The sequence below is a fragment of the Pristiophorus japonicus genome, chromosome 8, assembly GCF_044704955.1.
Source record: "Pristiophorus japonicus isolate sPriJap1 chromosome 8, sPriJap1.hap1, whole genome shotgun sequence".
Lineage (NCBI taxonomy): Eukaryota > Metazoa > Chordata > Chondrichthyes > Pristiophoridae > Pristiophorus > Pristiophorus japonicus.
In genome coordinates this window covers 207,993,974-208,016,959 of record NC_091984.1, presented here as the reverse complement: position 1 = coordinate 208,016,959, position 22,986 = coordinate 207,993,974, and the positions used below count along the sequence as shown (strand labels likewise).

The window sequence follows — 22,986 nt, the reverse complement described above, 5'->3', positions numbered from 1 at the left end:
CTCTGACCCCTTTTATATCCGGAAGGTTGTTTGTGTCCTCCTTAGTGAATACCGAAACAAAGTACTTGTTCAATTGGTCTGCCATTTCTTTGTTCCCACTTATGACTTCCCCTGATTCTGACTGCAGGGGACCTATGTTTGTCTTTACTAACCTTTTTCCCTTATCCCTTATTCCTTAACACCATTGGTTAACAAAAAATCTAGCAATCTCAGATTTTAAATTAACAATTGATCTAGTATCAATTGCCATTTGCGGAAGAGAGTTCCAAACTTCTACCATCCTTTGTGTGTAGAAATGTTTCCTAATTCCACTCCTGGAAGGTTTGGCTCTAATTTTTAGACTGTGCCTCCTAGTCCTAGACTCACCAACTATCGGAAATAGTTTCTCTCTAGCTACCCTATCCGTTCCCTTTAATATCTGGAAAACTTCAATCAAATCGCTCCTTAACCTTCAAAATTCGAGGGAATACAACCCTGATTTGTGTAATCTCTCCTTGTAATTTAACCCTTGGAGTCCAGGTATCATTCTGGTAAACCTACGCTGCACTCCCTCCAAGGGCAATATACCCTTCCTGAGGTGGTGCCCAGAACTGCTCACAATACTCCAGGTGTGGTCTAACCAAGGTTTTGTATAGCTGCAGCATAACTCCTATTCCCTTGTATTCTAGTCCTCTGGATATAAAGGCCAGCATCCCATTAGCCTTTTTGATTATTTTCTGCAGCTGTTCATGAGATTTTAATGATCTATGTACTTGGACCCTCCAAGTCTCTGGACCTCCACTGTTTTTAGTTTTTCACCATTTAGAAAGTACCTTGTTCGATCCTTTTTAGGTCCAAAGTGGATGACCTCACATTTACTTACATTGAAATCCATTTGCCACAGTTTTGCCCATTCACTTAATCCATCAATATCCCTTTGTAATTTTATGCTTTCAACTACACTGCCTACAATGTCGCCTATCTTTGTGACATTGACAAATTTGGATACATGACTTTCTATGCCATCATCTAAGTCGTTAATAAATACTGTGAATCGTTGAGGCCTTAACACAGATCCCTACGGGATAGCACTAGTCTCATCCTGACAATTAGAGTACCCGCCCATTATACCAAGTAAATGTTTATATCAAATCATCATTCAAAGTTTTAAGATTTTAATTAAATAGCTCAATGTTTCTAAGCAAACTTGATCTACCTGATACACTTGTATTATGCTATGTAAGTTTGGAAAAAGCTGATCCAAATGTAGAACAAAGATATGTTTGTTTTTGGTTTAGGTATTTGTTCATGAATTCTGTTTCGTATTTTTTTTTTAAGTGACTGGATTCATTGTAGGGTTAAAACTTTTCTCTGGATGTTTGACTCCATACCGTCTCTGGAGGTACCACCAAGCAGCCATATACCTAGAACCACATCCAAAGAATGATACAGCTAGCAGAGTGAATAGCATTAGTGAATTGGTGCCCTCTGTGATTAGATACTAGTTTGCTTCAGGGAGAGCTCAGACCTAAAGTTCCTGAGGATAACTTCAATTTCTTGTTTGAACATTGCATGCGATACAATCACACACAATTTAAAATAAACAAGGTGACACATCATTTTTTGTGCATGTGGATTGCCATATGGTTTAGCAGTGCCTTTGGACAAAGGTACAAAATGCTTCCCCAGCATCAGTGGGGAAAAATATTAGTGTGGGTCATCCATATCCCAATGACCAGATCAGGAATGGTATTGCTACATTTTTTGGGAGCTGTAAGTCTTTCTCCAAAGTAGGAACAAAACAGAAAAACAATGCGGACTTTCTAGTTTAACTTATTTTCAATTAAATTAATATTTTTACATTGTATAATTGTTTCTCTTAGGGATCAGATGATGAAGACGAAGGTCAGAAAGTGCCTCCTCCTCCTGATAATCCAATGCCTCCTCCACTTCCTCCTACTCCAGACCAGGTTATCATTAGAAAGGACTATGATCCCAAAGGTGAGTCTACAAAAACTAGGGGCAGTTTAAATTGTCTGTATGGTCATGGTTAGTTTGAAAGCCAGTGATTTGTCTGATGCAGTTATGTTCATTAGGGTGCATTGTTGGCCTGGAAGAAGTTAATGGAATGGATCATATGACAACATTTATTTGTCCTTCAAAACTGATAATTTGCCTGAATTAGTTTGCAGTATAGTCTAGTTTCTAATGTAAAACTATCATTAAATTACTCACTCACTCTCTTTCTCTTGAATCTAGTGCTACCTTGATATTACAACTACTCATTAAACATCAATTTTTCCCCTTGACTATCTAATATCATACCTTCTTTTCCCTATTCGATTAATCTGTCTCGCATAAAATTAAACAGAAATTGAGAAATCAGTGATCATTGAGATTTACCAGCATACACAGTGGAAACTGAAAAATCAAAAACAATGTCTTACCGAGTATTTTATTTTATTTATTTTATACAATGCAAGTGGCAATAAGCTACAACCAGAACACCTCTGAAGCAAAAAAAAACCTGTCTTGAGCAAGAGTGATTTGATTTTTTTATGCTAGTTACTTACGATGAAATGTATCATGTTTATTTTAATATCTTTATTGTATTCTTTTCTTTTAAATGTCAATTTTCTCCCCCGGTCATCAATTCTGGGCCATCTTCCTTGATGTCAGCATAGGTCACTGCAGCCACTTGCAAAATTCGCAGTGGTAAACTTGGCCAAGTTGGTGAGGAGAGAAATGAATAAAACTGGCATTTTCTAAACAAATTTGGTCTGTATAAATAATGCAAACATCAAAAACCATTAGTTTGTGGAGAATAAGCCACTATTGTTGTGGGCAATAAAACTCACGGGCCTTTCATGCTTGTGAGTTATAAAGCTGATACCACACTGGTTTGTTTTTTTGTAATCGACTGATCCGTAAGCACACATTCTCTGTGGCAGAGATCAAAGGATCTGTGCAAATCCATTCATGAGAATGATGTCTTGCCAGACGTTTGGTTCTGAAGTTCTCCCAATCTTGGAGCAAATGATTTGTCACCGTGCAACATCACGTAACAAATCCTAGTTTCCACAATTTAGGCTGGCATCCTCTCCAATTTCAGTCTGGCATTGTTATTTTTACTTTCCCCTGGCCCCACCCCCCCGTCCCCGCCCAATTGTATGCTGCAACTCTTGCCCTCGGTATGGCTTGAGGCACCATCCCCTCTTGGTACAGATCCCAGCTTGGACAACCCCAACAGCAACAGACCAGAATGTCGCACCGCCATCGTTGCCCAGGAACTCGGATGCTTCGACGTCAAAATCGCTTCCCTAAGTGAGACCCGACACTGGAAAGGCAAACCTGAAGAACGCCGCCTCCATGGAGTTGGCTTCGCCATCAAGAATGAGCTGGTAGGCCGCCTCAGAGACTCCCCCTGTGGACTAAGTGAATGTCTCATGTCCCTAGCACGAACCAGTTATTAGCGCGTACGCCCCAACACTCGACGGAGCAGATGAGCCCAAAGAGGAATTCTACTCCAACTTCGAACAATCCCTGTCCCGAGTCCCTACGAACGACAAACTGATTCTCCTCGGCGACTTCAACGCCAGTCGGTAAGGACACAGACCTCTGGGGAGGTGTGATCGGCAGAGAGGGGGGAGGGAAAACCCACTCCAACGGTACCTTGCTCCTGACAAAATAACTAGAACACGACCTTGTCATTATAAACACCTTGTTCTGTCAGAGGGACAAGTACAAGACATCGTGGCAACACCCTCACTCCAAGCACTGGCACCTGCTCGACTAAGTCATCATCCGAGCGAGGGACCGCAAGGACATGCGCATCACCCGCGCCATGACAGGAGCCGATGACTGCTGGATGGGCCATCGCCTATTCCGCTCCTCATCAACATCAATATAACCCCAAAGCAGCGACGGCAACAGAAACAATGCTGTAGAAAAATCAACGTCGGGGCACTCAAAGACCCAATTAAGAAAGCCCTATACAGCCAGCCCCTCAGTGCCAACCTGGTGACCCCCGATGACCCCAAGACGCAAAGTGTCCACAGCGCCTGGTCTGCCCTCAAGGCCACCATAATCAGCGCTTGTGAAGAGACGCTCGGTCACTCAACCAGGAAATACCAAGACTGGTTTGACGAGAACGACCAGGAGATCCAGGAGCTAATAAGCCGCAAGCTCAAGGCATTTCTGAACTTAAAGCAGCAACCCAATTCGGGCGCAGCAAAGCAGCTCTATAGGCGGCTGAAGGCCGAGGTCCAACAAAAAGCCCGTGACCTAAAGAATAAATGGTGGGTGGAGAAAGGACAGGGGATCCAGCATCTGGCCAACAGCCATGACATGCGAGAATTCTTCATTGCAGTTAAGTCCATCTACGGCCCAAGCACCCAAGGCCCCACCCCACTGCTGGCCAAGAACGGAGAGGCACTCATTAAGGACACCGAGGCAGTCGGGGTCCGCTGGAAGGAGCACTTCAAAGATCTCCTTAACCGAGACTCTGCCTTCGACACGAGTGTACTCGACTCCATCCCGCAGCATGCTACCCGCCACCATCTCATCAAAACCCCAGCCCGACATGAGGTAGAAAAGGCCATCCGTCAGCTCAAGAACAACAAGGCATCAGGAGCAGATGGAATCCCCGCTGAGGCACTAAAGTATGGCGGAGAAGCACTATTAGCACGAATGCATGACCTCATCTCTCTTATCTGGAAGGAGGGGGGCATGCCGGGAGATCTCAGCGATGCCGTAATCGTGACCATCTTTAAAAAAGGGGACAAGTCCGACTGCGGCAACTACAGAGGAATCTCCTTGCTGTCGGCCACTGGGAACGTCATCGTAAGAATCCTTCTCAACCATCTTCTCCCTGTGGCTGAAGAGCTCCTCGCAGTGAGACAATGTGGATTCCGTCCACTAAGGGGTACAACGGACATAATCTTCACCGCGCAACAACTGCAAGAAAAATGCAGGGAATAGCGGCAACCCTTGTACATGGCCTTCTTTGACCTCACAAAGACCGTTGACATTGTCAACCGTGAGGGACTATGGAGCGTCCTCCTCCGTTTCGGCTGCCCTCAGAAGTTTGTCACCATCCTCCGCCTGCTCCATGACGACATGCAAGCCGTGATCCTGACCAACGGATCCACCATAGACCCAATCCACGCCCGGACTCTGGTCAAGCAGGGCTGCGTTGTCACGCCAACGCTGTTCTCGATCTTCCTTGCTGCAATGCTCCATCTCTCTCTCGACAAGCTCCCCATTGGAGCGGAACTAAACTATTGAACCAATGGGAACCTGTCCAACCTTCAAGCTTCGTCGCCTCCAGGTTAGATCCAAGGTTGTCCCATCCTCTTTCATCGAACTACAGTGCGTAGATGACGCTTGCGTCTGCGCACATTCAAAGATCAAACTCCAAGCCATCGTCAACATCTTCACCGAGGCGTACAAAAGCATGGGCCTTATACTAAACATCCATAAGGCAAAGGTCCTCCACCAGCCTGACCTTGTCACACAGTGCTGCAACCCAGTCATCAAAATCCACAGCATGGCCTTGGACAACGTGGACCATTTTTCATACCTTGGGAGCCTACTAACAGCAAGGGCAGACATCAATGACAAGGTCCAACACCACCTCCAGGATGCCAGTGCAGCCTTCGGTTGCCTGAGGAAGAGCGTGATTGAAGACCAGGACCTCAATCCTGGCACCAAGCTTATGGTCTACAGGGCAGTAGTGATATCCGCTCTTCTATATGGCTCAGAGACGTGGACCGTATACAGTAGACACCTCAAAGCACTGGAGAAGTACCACCAGCGCTCCCTCCGCAAGATCCTGTAAATCCACTGGGAGGATAAACGCACCAACATCAGTATTCTCACTCAGGTTAACATCCCCAGCATCGAAGCACTGACCACATTCGACCAGCTCCGTTGGGCGGGCCACATCGTCCGCATGCCTGACACGAGACTCCCAAAGCAAGTTCTCTACTCGGAACTCCTACATGGCAAGCGTGCCCCAGGTGAGCAGAGGAAACGTTACAAGGACACCCTCAAAGCCTCCTTGATAAAGTGCAACATCCCCACCGGCACCTGGGAATCCCTGGCCCAAGACTGCTAAGTGAAGGAAGAGCATCCGGGAAGGCGTTGAGCACACAGTCTTGTCGCCAAAAGCACGCAAAAATCAAGCACAGACAGCGGAAGGAGCGTGCGGCAAATCAGACTCCCTACCCATCCTTTCCTTCAACCATTGTCAGTCCCACCTGTGACAGAGACTGTAATTCCCGTATTGAACTGTACCTGAAAATTCACTTTTAGAGTGGAAGCAAATCTTCCTCGATTTCGAGGGACTGCCTATGATGATGATGACGATTGGGAGAAGAGGAGTGACCTCTCGATGTGTTCTAACCAATATTTTCTGAAAGTAACCGCAGCAGAAAACCAAACCATTCATCTCATTGCTGTTTGTGGGATCTACCATCTTTAAAAAAATATATATATTTGTTCTTGGGATTTGGGTGACGCTGGCAAAGCTGCATGTATTGTGCCCATTCCTAGTTGCTCGAAGGGCATTGAGTCAACCATGTAGAGTGGGACTGAAGTCGGATGCAGGCCAGACCATGTAGGGGAATGGCAGCTTCTTGAAGGACATTAGTGAGCCAGTTAGACTTTTACGATAATCCGCATAACATCTACATCTACAACAGCAGTAACTGCTCTTCAGAGTAATTACGTGTATTCTGAAAGTGTAAGATGATTGAGAGACGAAATAAGGCACTTGTATAGTTAAAAATATTTATTTCACTAGTGCAGATCTAGTGTTCACCAGTTGACAGGTTCTCATTTAGGTTATTTAGAAAGTGCTTTGTGTGCAAGGACACTCCAACATTTTCACTGTTGCTTCTTAAAGTGTAAATCTCCCAAATTCAGGATTTCTGTACCAGATCTGTTTTTGTAACGTTATACATGCATACGTATTTCACTATTTCATATGCTGAATAAAGCAGCTGCACAATCATGAAGTTACTTCAATAATTAATCATTTTTAACCTAGAGGCATCTGTTGCTTAATGTATCTTTAATGCTTGAGGCATCACCAGTACTTTACAGATGCAAAGACAAATAAGATGACAGTATAAGAATTGTGCAGTGCAAAATCAGGACTACAATATTGCAGTCCTTTTTCTGACCCATGCTTGAGCTGGCAGCTCGCAGTTTCTGTATTTTCCCTTTTGTAATGTATAGAAACAAATCCACTTAATGTCTTGTGAATTTGTACTTTTAACATGTGTACCCATTTCTATATCTTTTACTCAATTGTTGAATAGTTTAAAGTAAGAATAAACATACATGTTTACCTTGTATTCTTTTAGCTTCAAAACCAGTGGCTGGTACACCCGCACCGGACGAGTATCTCATCTCTCCAATCACTGGGGAAAAGATTCCTGCCAGCAAAATGCAAGAGCACATGCGTATTGGGCTGTTGGATCCACGTTGGTTGGAGCAGCGTGAACGCTCCATTAGAGAGAAACAGAGTGAAGATGAAGTGTATGCTCCAGGTAAGTATCATTAGTAATGCTGTAGGAAGCACTGCCCAAAATGGGAACTTTATTTCCATTAATAGTTCTGATTTATTCAGCAACATAAAAAGTTGTATGTTTTGGTTCTTGGTTGTGACTAATTATCGTTTTCAGGTAAATCCTTCCCCTCATGCACACTTATGGTTAAGTCTATTTATTGCCAGCTGATACTATAATATATATACTGTTTTAAAATACAAAATTATTTTCTGTTCACTTATATATATTTCGCAAAGCTTTTTGTGGGTACAAATTTAGTTTTTCCTCTTGGTCTTCCCATATCACACCTGGTTGAGAGTACATGTACGAAAACTACCCCACATCTCTGCCAGTGCTACTTTGTAACCAGTCAGTATAAGGTACACAAGAGCATCTTCGTAATGTTTTCTGTACTTTCCTGTGGAGAACCTCCTCACAACGTCGACGGTGAGATCAGGAACTCTGGCAGATTGCACACTTTGATCTTTCAGTTGATCCTCCTAAAGATATTAGGTCCTACCGAATAATCCTAAATATTTCTGCACTCTAGCCGTCTGTTGCCCCATGTTACTCTCTTCTGTGCTTTAAAACGGCCAATTAATGGCAGGGTAAGAACAAAAGTTTTGTGCAGGCTGATGTCACGTCGTTAAGTTTTGCTCCATTGATTTATTAATGGGGATGCTGCCCGCCCTGATGTCACTGGAGCAAAACTTTCTGTCAGTCCCAACAACATTAATTTTTAGTGAGAAAAACTGAAAGTTTTGTGTGAGTATCTTATTTACATCAATTTTTAGGATAGAATACCCACCCATCTTTTGATTTGAGGTGTTTTCTCCATCAGGTCTGGATATTGAAAGTAGTTTGAAGCAGCTGGCTGAACGACGTACTGATATCTTTGGTGTGGAAGAAACAGCCATCGGTAAGAAGATTGGTGAGGAAGAAATTCAGAAACCAGAAGAGAAGGTATGAACACCCATTACTGTGCGAGTCGCGGGTAACTTTACTCATTGCTTAAATGGTGTTTTGGAGCAGATTTCCTGTTGCTTCTTGGTACTGCAATTTCACAACAGTAACCATAATCTTTCCCTTGCATAAACTGCACACAAACACCTGGCAGTCTACACAAATATAAATTCACCTGGCAACTGTTCTCTCCCACTGAAACAGTAATGAATATATGGGAATGAGTAATTACGCTGTAATTGAACGTCTTTTCCAAATTATAGGGATGTCAAACTGTTTTCAAAGTGCAGTGTAAAGGAAATTAAACTATGGAAAGTGCTGTGACAGTGCAGAGCACCAATAATGGATGTGATTTGCTTGTTCAATCTGGGAACACATTTAAAAATGAAACAGTAATTGTCTTGCCTCAGTTAAAGTAGGTGGGAATATTATTTTTTCTAGATTAATTCAAAAACAAACAGTAACTTGATATAAAACTATTTTGCTTTGAAGTGATTATTCAGTATTGCAGACATGCTGTTTATTGGTTGTAACTGTAAAATACATAAATGAGCCAATGAGCTATGATTATATTCATTGTTCTCTTATGGCAAAGGTTACTTGGGATGGTCATTCTGGCAGTATGGCACGCACACAACAAGCTGCACAAGCCAACATCACTCTGCAGGAGCAGATTGAAGCCATCCACAAGGCCAAGGGATTGGTTCCAGAGGATGACACCAAAGAGAAAATCGGACCCAGCAAACCTGCTGATTTACCACAACCCCCACCACCTCCATCTGGATCAAATTCTTCAATGAATGTTCCACCAATGGCATCAATGCCCCGACCACCTTCGGTAAGTTTAGCAAATATTTTGAGAGTGGTTACAACGATTTCTATTTACAGTTGTTATATTGATTTGCTCAGGATAATGTGCAATAATAATGTACACAAAAACTTTATAACCGTATAAACCTTATTACCTTATAACTCTTGTGCCATAGTCAAGAGTCTACACTTAAACCAAATTGGCCATAGGCCTCCTATTTAATTATTAGCTGTTTAGTTTTGCAGTATTAAATAAATGGATCAGTACCAAGGGTCATTGACCCGAAACGTTAGCTCTTTTTCTCTCCACAGATGCTGCCTGACCCGCTGAGATTTCCAGCATTTTCTGTTTTTATTCCACGTTCCACCATGTATTGTTGAATTTTCAAATATCGGGCTGTTTCTGAACCAAGTTTCTATTGGTGTACATACCTAGTAAATGATACAATGTAACTAAAGATTTATTGATTCCCTCTACCAGCATTTGCAGAGAAAGCCAATGAGAAGAAGTCATTAAGAAAGCTACCTGATTTCACGTGGATTTTCTATCTTTTATAATAAATTATTTAAAGCCCTATCGCACGAGCAGAAAATGTTTAACAATGGTTGTTGAAAATCCTCTACCCTGCTTACCCTCCTAAATATACAACAAAGTGTGTCAGTTGCATATTTTGACTGTAATGTTTCAATAACACACTAAAAGCTAGTCTTACAACACTTTATATTTTATAGATGACCTTGCGTGACATTACACATGAGGAAGTCGAGATAGAGTTGAGGTGGGGTTACATCTGGGCACCCTGATCAAATTGCCCCCGAAGGGTGAATCGACCAGGGCGCCCAGATTAAATTCCAACCCTGTTCTAAAGATGTTCTTTAATGCTTACTTTTAATATAACATTTTGATTTTATGTTATTTGTAGTTAAATAGCAAAACTTAGAAGCACTACAGCGCCATTACAGGCAGGATGTGATTACAACCTGACAAGTTTGCATCGGCATTATTATAATTGCAGGTATAGAAATTGAGAATGTAATGTTGCTCTGCTTTCTTTTATTATTCAGATGCCTCCACCTGTGCGGAATATTATGTCATCAATGCCTATTCTCCCCAGGCCACCAATGTCTCCTGTTATCCGTTTAGCCCCTGGGCCTGTTTTAACAGCTCCCATGCCACCAATGATCCCTGGACCTCGAATCAACGTAGTACCAATGCCTCCATCGGCACAGCCAGTTTTAGCTCCACGCCCACCACCAATGGTGGTACCAGCAGGTAAAGTTATTTAAAGGCTTTACAATTATACATTCTAAATCCATTTGGGAGTTTGTGAACATGAACCCGAATCTTTTGTTGTTTGATACTTGACAGAAGTTTCCATCTAGCATTTGCACAACATGTCTATGTAAGGAACATCATCGTCCACATCAGCAGTATGTTTGTCTGACATGGGAAATGGTAAAATGGTCCTCCTTGCATATCTGTTGAGATTTATGGAATTGGACAGAAGCAGACAGGAAGAAAGATATTTTGCCCTTAAACAGCAGCAAGGAAAATTAACTAATAAAGATTGGGATTTTTTTTTTAAAGCAAAACTAGCAATTTGCTGTAAGGTGTCAGCCTTCTCGATTTAGAAGGTTAGAAGCCCCACTGCAGAGGCTTGGCCACATTATCCAGCCTGACACTTGAGTGCAGTACTGAGGGAGAGTGCTGCACTGTCGGAGATGCTGTCTTTTGGATGATACGATAAACTGTGGCCTCGTCTGCCCTCTCAGGTGGATGTAACAGATTCCATGGTACTTTTCAAAAGAACAGCAGGGGAGTTCACCTGGTGTTCTGGACAACATTTTATCTCTCAACCAACACTGCCAGAGACTGATTATCTGTTCATTTATGTAACTGCTTTTTGCGGGAGTTTGCTGTGCAAAAATTGGCTGCCGAGTTTCCTACATTACAACAGTGACTGCATTTCAAAAGTACTTCATTGACTGAAGCGCTTTAGGACATCTTGAGGTTCTGAAAGGTGCTATACAGATGCACATTCTTTTCCTTCTAATGTTGCTTACACTAAATTACAGAATGCATTGTTTTTTGAGGTCAAGGACATTTTGCCAACAAATGTTGGTGCTAAAATATCATGTTCTATACCTTTTAAGGTAATGAGATGTAATTGCTCTGCATTTTTGAAATTGATGCTTGGGTCAATCAATGTAATTACTGTGGTCCGTTAGAGACGAGACTCATTCTGAGACTTGGATTGTAGGTGATTGGGTTTTGTGATCCATTAATTTTAACAAATATGGCACAAAATTGGCGTGGAAATGTCTGACGCCTTAAAGTGTATTGCACAAAATGTGAGCCACATACATGGTTTATTTATATATTTTACTTTTAATATTAGACAGTATATTATGTTTCAAAAGAAGCACTTTGATGTTCTAAAGTAATTCCTTTCTCCCACTTTTACGTACAGCATTTGTACCTGCACCTCCAGTGCTTCCTGCCCCGATTCCATCTTCACTTCCTCGTCCTCCTCCACCACTAGATGATGAGCCAGCAACCAAAAAGATGAAAAGTGAGGATAATCTTATCCCAGAGGAAGAGTTTCTACGAAGAAGCAAGGTATATTATGCCAACTGCTTAAAATCAAGCCAAATAATGTTCAATTCAAATTTAAAGACGTGCTCGGGCAGTGTCCATGAACTTGCTTCTCTAACCTCAGTCCGTTGCACAGTCACTAGTATTTAATTGAATCTCCTGTGATCAACCTGTATTAAATGCTGGGTTCCTTTGAAAAGGTAGTACAGGTATTTATAATTCTATCTGTTGTATCATAATCTGAAAGCATATTTTTGGACTTTTAAGCCAAACTTATTTCTGAGGGTTTTTTATTAAAATGAGTTGGCTAGCAAATGTTTTTCTTCATTTAAGTTGTCACTAGTCAATAACAAAACATGAAATTGAATTTTTGTCACGTTTAGGCTTTTTCCTCACCACACACATGGATTCTTATGTTAGGGGAGGAATGTGCAGTACCTGAATACATTTATGAACCCATAAATAATAATTTCTTGCTTTAATAAATTAGACTTTTGACATTTTTAATCAAACTTTGCTAGAGCAATCTAAAACTAATTCTTCCCCTTCGCCCCCCCCCCCCCCCTCCCAATCTTGTTGCTTCAGGTATCCATCCAGTTTTCTGTAAAAATATGTAATGATCTCTGCTTCAGCCACTCTCTGTGACAAAGCATTCCATGCTCCAACAACGCTTTGCATAACTATATTTCTCCAAAACTCTTCCTTTAACTTAGCAAATATGTTAAATTGATGGCCCTCCTAACTGAAGTAGTCTTTCCCGATTCACTCTATCAAAACCCTTCATAATTTTAAAAACCTCTATTAAATCCATTTTCTGTACCAGTGGAAATAATCTCTAGTATCTCAAATCCCTCCTCATAACTGTAGTTTCTCATCCCTACCCTCATTCTGGTCAATCTACACTACACTTTCTATGGATTTAATATCCTTTCTATAATGAGAAACTGCACACATTACTCAACTGTGACCTAACCAGAGTTTTGTACAAATTTTCATTTTTATTTACTTTAGTACTCTAAACATCTATTTAGAATGCTGTTGGTCTTTTTGATGGATTTATCTACCTGCATTTTCTTCTTCAGGGATTTATGTATTTGAACTCCGAGGTGTCTCTTCATCCACATCCTGTGTCTTTTGTGTTGGATGTATACTCCTATTCCTTGTTTTTCCTCCCAAAAATAAGTTTCTGTTTGTGCATTAGTGATTTCACAATGATGCTAAATATGCACCAAATGAAAATGGCCAAATTGCTTATATTTGCACAGACTAAATATTTTTTTAATGCAGACTTTTCTATTTTTAGTCTATTCCAACATTTACATATCTACACTTTTCATGGCTTTGATTTACTGTGCTTCCGACCAACAGTTGAATTTCATTTTGGTGCTTGCTTTCAAATATCCTGCATTGTACTTCAAAATTAGCACTTGGCATTCTCAGTTCTTCAAGTAATTTGAAGAGCATATTACATTTATGCTTTGGTGTGATTACTTTTTTTGAATTAGTTGAAAAGTTGTAATTGTGTAACACTGTTGTATGCATATCAGGAAGTAACTGCATTTATAATAGAATATATACAAGATTATATTTTTATTCAAAAAGTAAATTTGCAACTCCCAACTGTGCTCAATTGCTTTTCTTTAAGGGTCCAGTCACAGTCAAGATACAGGTACCTAACATGCAGGATAAGTCGGAATGGAAGCTGAATGGCCAGGTCCTCGTTTTCACCCTCCCTCTAACAGATCAGGTATGGATATGCTATGAAAATGTGAGATATGCAAGAATGGCAATATGGGTTCTAATTGATTTCATGTAACAAAATAATACATTAAAAATGCATGGAAAATGGAACAAACATTTGACCTTTCAAGGCTATCACTTTCACATGTCATTTGCCCTGTCGAATATGTTATCCAGTTTATTTACATAGTATTTCCAGTACAGAAACAGGCCATTTGGCCCAAAGTCCATGCTGCCGTTTATGCTCCACACGAGCCTCCTCCCCTAACTCATTTACATATCCTTCTCTTCCTTTCTCCCTCATGTACTTATCTAGCTTCCCCTTAAAGGCATCTATGCTGTTCACCTCAACTACTCCATGTGCTAGCAAGTTCCACATTCTAAATACTCTCTGGGTAAAGGAGTTTTTCCTGAATTCCTTACTGGATTGCGCACACTATTCCAAAATTGGCTTCATCAGTCATTTACATGAGGTTCCAATATCTTGTTTTGACTTGTAATCATGTGTCGTTGACATGCATATCCATTTGTTTGTTTTTTTCCAGGTGTCTGTTGTCAAGGTGAAAATCCATGAGGCTACAGGAATGCCTGCCGGTAAACAGAAGCTTCAATATGAGGTATATATTGCATAATGCAATGTACAATATCTAGCTGTAATTGACAAAATGGTTCTAGGTACATTTATATACATGTTTCTATTGTTACTAATACTTTTGGAGAGTCTTTAGCTTTGTATATTAACTTTAAAATTTAATAACTGTTGGTCTTCAAGTAATTGAGTTAGTACATAATGTTGCACAACCTTAATTTGGATTTCAGTGCATAATATTAAGGATTTTGTGTGATTCTACACATTAAGGTGATTAGTAGTTTGAAATGTTATTCCCACTTGAATTGCTAGTGGTCTTGCAGTTTTTCTGGAATTATTGCTGCTGTTAAGGCGGTTCAGCTGAAGATTAAATAACTCTTCTGTCCAATTGAGAGAGAAACTAAATTCTAGTTGAACTCTATTTGCAGTCTGACTACAATGTTTTTGTTTTTGTTTTTGTTTTAGGGCATCTTTATTAAAGATTCAAACTCTCTAGCCTACTACAACGTGACCAGTGGCTCAGTTATCCACCTTGCCTTCAAAGAACGAGGAGGTCGAAAGAAGTAGCACGTTGCTGCAATTGGCATTGTCTTTCGATACACATGGGAATGTGAATCAAACTATACATTCTAAAGAATCAAAACATTAAAATTGTTAACTCACTTAACAGACAATTCAGACTTGCAGCATCTTTATTTTAGAGGAACGAAACTGTAGCATACATGAAAATAATTCTGTATACAAATTAAAAGTTTTATAAAAAACGTTAATTTTTAAAGTTCAGTACTTTCCATCTTTTCTTGAACGTAGTTCCCTCAGTATGATAGACTGCTATCAAAAGGTCTGCACAGATGTAGAGAGTAAACTAAATTTTGGGTTTGACTTCTGGTGAATCTGCATTCACAAAGCCCACATTTGGTTAAATTATCTTCCCTGCTCCTGTATGAGATTATCGCATTGTGTTTAGCTTTCTATTAAATATTTTTAATAAAATTATATCAATTCTTGTGTTTATAATTTGTGAAGACTACATTTTTTTTAATGTATTTTGCTACACTGAAGGGCAGGAGTGTGTGCTTGGGGTACATCTTTGTTTATCCATTCAAAGAGATCCTAATGTCCTCCCAAAGTAGAATCCAATTGTTAAATTATTCCAGAGATTTTGCCTCCACTACTCTATCTGGAACTTCATTCCACACTGATCACTCTGTAGGAATAAGAATTTCCTGATATCAGTCCTAAAATTACATTTTACTAGCATGAACCTGTGCCCCCTAGTTATTCCCCTGCAGTTTAATTTAACGTAATATTCTGGATTAACTTTTTCTATACCCGTAACAATCTTGTATACAATCCTCACCACTTACGCCATCCTTGCTTATCACAGACAGCTGTCTATATTAGGCAAATAGTGTTAACCCTTTGCCATCGCCATCGGTGTCAATTACAAAGATGCTGCTTAAAATGTAGTAAACGTGCTAGCTATTTCGTGCAGTTCAGTACTTAGCGACGTTGTAAAAGACGATATTTTTTTTATATGACTGTATTCAATCGACATCTCACTTTGTAACATACAGACAGATGTTAAAACCACAGACACACAAATAGAACCAAGGCACTGTAGCAGAGGTTGACCTGATCTCGCATTAAACATATTACTTGATAGAAAATGCCTGAAGTGTCCACTTTCTGACTGCCTCCCATAGTTGGCAAACAGCTTTTTAAAAAAAATACATAGCTTTAGTCTTCAACTATATGCAAACACCTTAAAATAGATTTAGGTGTACATTGCAAGCTTCCTTTCCCACACTACAATAGCTCTTTTTTTTTTAAAAAAGTTTTATTGGATCAATACAAAATTAGGGGAGGTTGGTAAATATTTAAAGAAATTAAATTTAAATTAGAGGAATGGGATGAAGTAAATAACTCTTTAAAGTCAATAGATCGAGTGGCTTCTGTAATAGAGCTCCGCCTAGTGGACTATTGATGCAATAACAAACAGTCATGTGATCATAGTTCTGTACGGAGCCAACTTGTGTGTGTGCTTGTGTAGTGGTGTCTAAAAGTAATCACAGATTGGTGACGATGCAATTTTTGGATTCCCTAGGTAATATTTTTGTTGATGGATAATCCTGCCAATTGACCGAGAGATTTTGAGCGGTTCTTTGTTTTGCAGAACAGCTAAAAATCCAAGGTAAATTTCAAGCACACTTGGCTGAACTGTCGATGTTACCAGAGTCCAGATGGCCGCGCCTATGGGAATAATAGGGCACTTAAGTGAGTTCCATCATGACCAAGAGACTTTTGGAGCATATGTGGAGCTTTAGAAATGTTTTTCACCATGAATACTATCGTCTGAAGTCCCAGATGATGTAAACCATAATCGGATGGTTTTAGAAAGAAAACGGGCTATTTTCGTGACTGGAGCAGGCCCCAACGTGTATGAAACCTTGAAAAATGTGCTTGTTCCCGACAAGCCAAAGGACAGAGATTCTCAGCATTACAGTCCTGAGCCCCTGGAAATTGCTGTAAGTTATCGTTTTGGAACACAAAATCAATTAAATGACGAGGGTATCAGTGAGTACATTGTAGCTTTAAAAAAGCTATCCATTCACTTATTTCGGATGTATTCAGGATCGAGCATTGCGTGACCACTTTGTAGGTTGAAAAATGAAGGAATCTGAAGGAAACTGTCGACAACCCCTAACTTGACTTTTGATTTAGCTTGTCAGACAGCTATGTTGATGATATGGCCGACCAATACTCCTGAGAATTTCGCACCATTTCCAGTCGTCCGACAACAGAAGTGAATTGGCTGCAGGCGAAAAGTAAAAGGCAGTTGGGCCCCAAGCTCTCAGCAACTGGTCACGGTAAGAGTGCTTTGAAGTCGTGCTATCGGTGTCTGGGACAACACCTCGCTCAAAGCTGTCCATATATGAAGGCAGAGTGTTTCTGCTGCAAGAAAACTGGGCATCTTGTGAAGGCATGCCAACTGAAAAGTAAACCGACTTTCAATGCTAGAAGTAGAAATCGCCAGACACTACGTAGCATTGAAGAGGAGCAACAGGACAAGGAGGTTCTGGAGATGCACATCATAAAGAGCGCAAAGATATCTAACAACGATTCGTGATGTATCATCATCTAAGTAGAAGTTGCAGGAACCAGGATACCCATGAAAATAGACACTGGTGCATCCATGAGCATAGTACCGGAATCACTATCTCGACAAGTTGTGGGATTTTCGACTGGAAAAATCAAAGATAAAGCTGCGAGGCTACTCAGGAGAGCAAATCCCTGTTGTAGAAAGTATCACCACACCAGTGAAATACAAGGAACCATTTCAGAGCTTGCGCCTCGTAGTGGCAGGAGACAAGCCTGCCTGGAAAAGTAGAAATTGGTTGGGATCACTGAAGCTGCATTGGAATGAGATTTTTCGTGTGGAAACGAAATTTGCATCGAAAGATGATGTCATCAAGCAGTTCCGAAGGTGTTCCGTGAAACAGGCAGTCCGATCCAAGACTTCAAGGTGAGTGTCAGAGTGCAGAAGGATGCAAGACCAGTTTACTGCAAGCCACGTCCCAAACTATACATACTCGAGGAGAAAGTTGAGCAATAACTCAAAAGATTAGAAACGGAGAACATTACCTCCGGTACAAGTAATTGGGCTACACCCATTGTTGTTGTACCTAAGTCAGATGGTAAGGTAAGGTTGTGTGGTGATTATAAAGTAACCATAAATCAGATTCGAGAGTGTAATCTACCCAATACGTTGCCAAATGTAGATTTGTTCACAACGCTGACAGATGGCCAGATCTTTTCAGAGTTAGATCTAACAAACGCCTACCTTTAGCTTGTTAGATGAAGAGTCCAAATCATGCTTGACTATAAATACTCATCTAGGCCTATATCAGTTTAATAGGCTACCATTTGGAGTGTCTTCCGCCCCCACCATATTCCAAGGAGCGATGAACCAGATTTTGCAAAGGATTGAAGGGTTGGTGTGTTATTTAGATGACATACTCATTTCAGCACCAAAGACCCAAATCCATAGTGTTGAATGAAGTGCTCAAATGGCTAGAAAAGCAGAGTATGAGTGACTGCTCACAAGTGTGAGATATTTCAAAATCCAGTGGAGGACTTAGGGTACAGAGTAGACAAATATGATTTACATCCAACCAAGGGAAAACTGGACGCAATCAAAAATGCACCCACTCCCAAGAATGTCCCTGAACTTCGATCATTTTGGGGACTTTTCAATTATTGTGGGAAGTTCCTACCAAATCTGGTCACAATATTACATCCACTGAATGAGCTGTTGGAAAAAACACATCCTTTGCAAGTGGGCAGAAGAATGCGACACATCATTCAAAGAATGTAAAAGCCAGTTAATAGAGAGTACCATGTTAGTTCAGTATGATGTATCTAAGGAGATCAAGCTAGCATATGATGCATACGGAGTTGGGGCAGTGATCTCTCATGTACTAGATAATGGGGAGGAGAGGCCAATTGTTTTTGCTTCATGCACTCCGTGCCAGTGAGCGGAATTATGCGCAGATTGAAAGGGAAGCTTTGGCATTGATTTTTGGGGTTAAGAAGCTTCATAAATACTTGTTTGGTCATAACTTTACCATAATTACTGACCTTAAGCCCCTGACAGCAATCCTCCATCCAAAGACCCCAGTTCTAACCTTAGCTGCAGCCCAAATATGGAGATGGGCTTTGATTTTGTCAGCCCTTGGAGGAAAACTCTCCTCAGGCTCAGCCTAGAATGAGTCTAAGTTCTACAACAAGATTAGAAAGCTCTGTTCAAGAATGAAGGTATCCTCTTCAAAATAGGAAAACAGTGGTTAAGTTTGATTTGTAAATATGGAAAAATAAGTTCATATCTTTTGTTGTGTATACCATGCAAGTTATGTATAATTATTTTATGATCAACTTCAATAAGGAGGGAGAAGTGTAATAGAGCTCCACCTAGTGGACTACTGATGTAGTAACAACTACTGATGTAATAACAAAAGGTCATATTGCAAGGTCATGTGATCACAGTTCTGTTCAGAGCCATCTTGTAATGTGTGTGCTTGTGTAGTAGTGCCTAAAGATATCACAGCTTCCTTCTGTGTCATAAAATTAAAGAGTCTGTGTCTGCTACCTTCCATTTGCAGGCCTTGTTCCATAACTCCTTCGCTCAACCTTGAGCCCCATGCTTCCTGCCACAAAAGGGCACCCCATAGTTTGTCTCAGTCATGTATGTTGCAGTATCTCCTGGACAGTATCTACCCACCTGCCCTCAGCATCACCCTCTTCCTGTCTGGCCCAGAATCCAGTTCTGACCTGATAATGTTGGCATCCATCTTGCTGCACATCATGTGTCTTTTAAAAATGTGAAAATAACACATTGAATAAATCTGTAAAGAAACATACAGAACGAGAGAGAAACAGGAGTGAAAGAAAATTGGAGAATAATTGCCAACACTCACTGTCTAGGTCCATGCATGAAGAATGGTCACTTAGGTGAAGAACCAGTGGGCTCCCTTACAGCTATACTCCGGCAAGACTCAGCACCATCAGGAGCATAGATCAGAGGGCAGAGAAATTACTAAAAGAAAATGGGATGTTATACCGCTTCAAAATAATGCACTATTTTCTGTCTCAACTTAGTGGTGTGGTGAAAGTTTATTGCGTGCATACAAACTTTCCATTATATACAGAGTGGTCTTCAAGGAGATGTATGACTGAGAAGCTGAATCAATTCCTGTTATGATAAAGTCTTCCAACTTCAATTATGTTGTTTATTATTGAAAAATTAAACAGCAACTCATTGAAGTAGAAGCTGGTGATAGTTTTCTTTCAACTTTATTTAAAAAAAATAATTCACACCCTTTCAGTATTTTCCAGGCAGCAAAGATGAGCAGGTGACCTTCTTTGAAGTGAAGGCCAATTGGAAAAACAGTCCTAGTTTTGTGGCAATGTGAAATAATTTCCTGGAGCTATATTTTCTTCTGGTCTATCATGTGAGAGAAAAAGTCACTGTGAATATAAAATGGGGAATCCCATTTTATTCTCCCTTATCTTGCTCACTTAGTGACTGGCTGATAGAGTATATGTGTTAAAGACTGCAATTATATGAAATGGCACATCCTGTGTAAAACCAAGTCAATATGTTTACTAGTTCTGACAATTGCATGTTACATTTTGATTAACAAGTTTTTTATGCATCAAATACCGAATAAACAAGACCTATGAATGCCTTAGAAACAAGTAATCCACACAAAAGTTTGGATGATATATACTACAAGAGTAAAGTTTACAAAAGGCATCTGAACACTACGAGACTGCATGTGCTTTGAATATAGTCCCAAATCTTCTGTTATAGTTTTATATGTAATACTTTTTTGAAGTTTTCATGCTGGAGTTTTATGAGTACAGTTCATATTTTCCATTATGGTTGCCAAGCTTTACATTATACAATTTAAGAGAGAGCCTTTTAGAACAGCGACACTAGACTAGGCATATAATAGGAACTGCTGATGAGAAGAATTGGTTTCATTGAGGAAACACAGCTGTATAACACTCCTGAACATATTATAGTGAGATTATTAAAAACATTAGACAGATCCTGCTGTCCTCTGGCATTATGAAGAAAAGAACAGAAGGAAAGAAACAATGTTCCTATTGTTTTCCCTGATCGTTTTGGCAAGAATAGGGCTCGTATGCATAGTTAGCAATGGATAAGGAAGCAGACAGAGGACTCTGGTGCCAATTATACTTTTCTTTCCTTTCCTGAAATAGACTGCATTTTTACAATGTTAAATATATCTTTGTGGCTGTTGCTATTGGAACATCCTGTAGGAGGAGCCAAAAGTCTAAACGAAAAATTAAAAAATAAGTTGCCAAACTACTAATTATTTCAGAAATATTCTGAAAAAAAGTCTCATCATTTATTATCCCAATCAATAACTTATTATTGATGAAAATAATCCACGTAATTATAAGTATTTATTTATAGAAGTTACATAGATTAATCTAATTCCGCTTTATTTAGGCTCCACCCTCGGCCTTCTCTTCATCTACATGCTGCCCCTCAATGGCATCATCACTGAGTATAGGATCAGCTCCAATACGTTTGCTGATGAACCTGGTTCTACCTCTCCACCACTTCCCTAATCCAACAACCAACTCAATGCGGTCGCACTGCCTGTCTGACATTAGGTCATGAATGAGCCAGAATTTCCTCCAATTAAATATTGGGACATTTGAAGCTATTGTTACCAGGCCCCACAAAAAACTACTCTGCTGTCATTGATTCCATTCCCTTCCCTAGCTACTTGTTCATCTGAACAAAATCATTTACTCCACCTTTTCAACATTGCCCACCTGCACCCTTTCCTCAGCCCACTATTATGTCAACCCTCATTCATGCTTTTGTCATCTTTAGACTCAATTCTCCAATGCCCTACTCACCAGCATTCCAACCTTCCACAAACTCACAACTTGTCCAAAACTTTACCACCCATAACCTGTGTCATGTATCCTACATGGCTACTGTTGGTACTATCACAAGGTGTGCCACCAGAGGGCACAGCAGTGGGAGACTTGTAGGTTACCTGTACAGGTGTGCCTGGCCTAGTATAAAAGGCAGGCCACCAGATGTGATCCTCACTCTGGAGTTAACTAATAAAGGACTAAGATCACTACAGTTCAAGTACAACACACTGCCTCGTGGAGTTATTATTAAAGCATCTAAGGACACAACAACCTGTCTCACACGAAGTCACGCTTGCCCATTACCCCCATCCTCACTGATCTATGTTGAAGTTAAAATCCTCATGCTCATCTACAAATCCCTTCCTCGCTTTGCCCTAATCTACCTCTGCAATCTGCTCCAGTACTACCTTGCTTCCTTTGCTCACTAGTCCTATGATTTTGGTGTTCTGTGTATACCCTGATCCCCTGTCAGTGGCCAAACCTTTAGCTATCTCAATGGTATTTTAACTATTTATTTTCAAACTTCTTTTCTCCTTAAGGCAGTGATTTGTGCTGACATGTGTACCCTAATCCCCTGTAAGTGGCAGAGCCTTTAGCTATCTCAATGGTATTTTAACTATTTTTTTTCAAACTTATTTTCTCTTCTCCTTAAGGCAGTGATTTGTGCTGAGGTGTGGACCCATGGGTGCCAGCAGCCCTCCAGTGCCATACCCAAGTGGCAATTTCTCACATGTGAGTCTATACCAGTGAATAGCAGCAGGCTACACAGCCTAGACCAAACCAGATACCCCACAATTAACTCTCCTTTGGTTCCCCCTTGATTTCTTCCATTATTTCAAAAGAACAGATTTAGATGCCTTAGAATTTTCATAGGTCAATAATTTTGCAGCTGATTATCCTTGTCTCGTCTGCTGGAACAATGCCTTTTCATAAGTGCACATGTGATGAGCTCGATTTTATCCCTACCATATAGTTAAAATAATTCTGTCAAAATGCAATATTTTCAGTGACTTTAACTTAATAATAGGTTGTTAATAAATATTAGAACTTGACTAACTTCTTTTTAAGGATTAATTGCTGCAAATAAAACAGTTCTGGCCTTTCTCCATCGCTTTGCCAGTTTCAGGGAGGAAAGGAAAACTAATGGTGGAATTATCTCCTGCACTGCTCAATTATTCCTTCAATGAAACAAGAAGCAAGACTGATAGTGTCCATTGCGGATATCAACAAACAGAACAGTCCAGCCTCCCAGGTGCAGAAGACAACGT

General features: G+C 40.4%; 1 protein-coding gene across 1 annotated transcript in view; it reads left to right on the top strand.

Annotated features, from left to right (window-relative positions):
• sf3a1 (splicing factor 3a, subunit 1) overlaps nucleotides 1-15,229 on the top strand; it is a 37,591-nt gene extending 22,362 nt beyond the window's left edge. The window contains exons 8-16 of the mRNA XM_070887872.1: nucleotides 1,863-1,980; nucleotides 7,350-7,535; nucleotides 8,377-8,498; nucleotides 9,094-9,336; nucleotides 10,374-10,581; nucleotides 11,780-11,928; nucleotides 13,550-13,651; nucleotides 14,190-14,261; nucleotides 14,699-15,229. Coding sequence (XP_070743973.1) covers nucleotides 1,863-1,980; nucleotides 7,350-7,535; nucleotides 8,377-8,498; nucleotides 9,094-9,336; nucleotides 10,374-10,581; nucleotides 11,780-11,928; nucleotides 13,550-13,651; nucleotides 14,190-14,261; nucleotides 14,699-14,800 — 1,302 coding nt within the window. The 3' untranslated portion in view covers nucleotides 14,801-15,229. The remainder of the gene's footprint in view (nucleotides 1-1,862; nucleotides 1,981-7,349; nucleotides 7,536-8,376; nucleotides 8,499-9,093; nucleotides 9,337-10,373; nucleotides 10,582-11,779; nucleotides 11,929-13,549; nucleotides 13,652-14,189; nucleotides 14,262-14,698) is intronic.
• The last annotated feature ends 7,757 nt before the right edge of the window (nucleotides 15,230-22,986 follow it).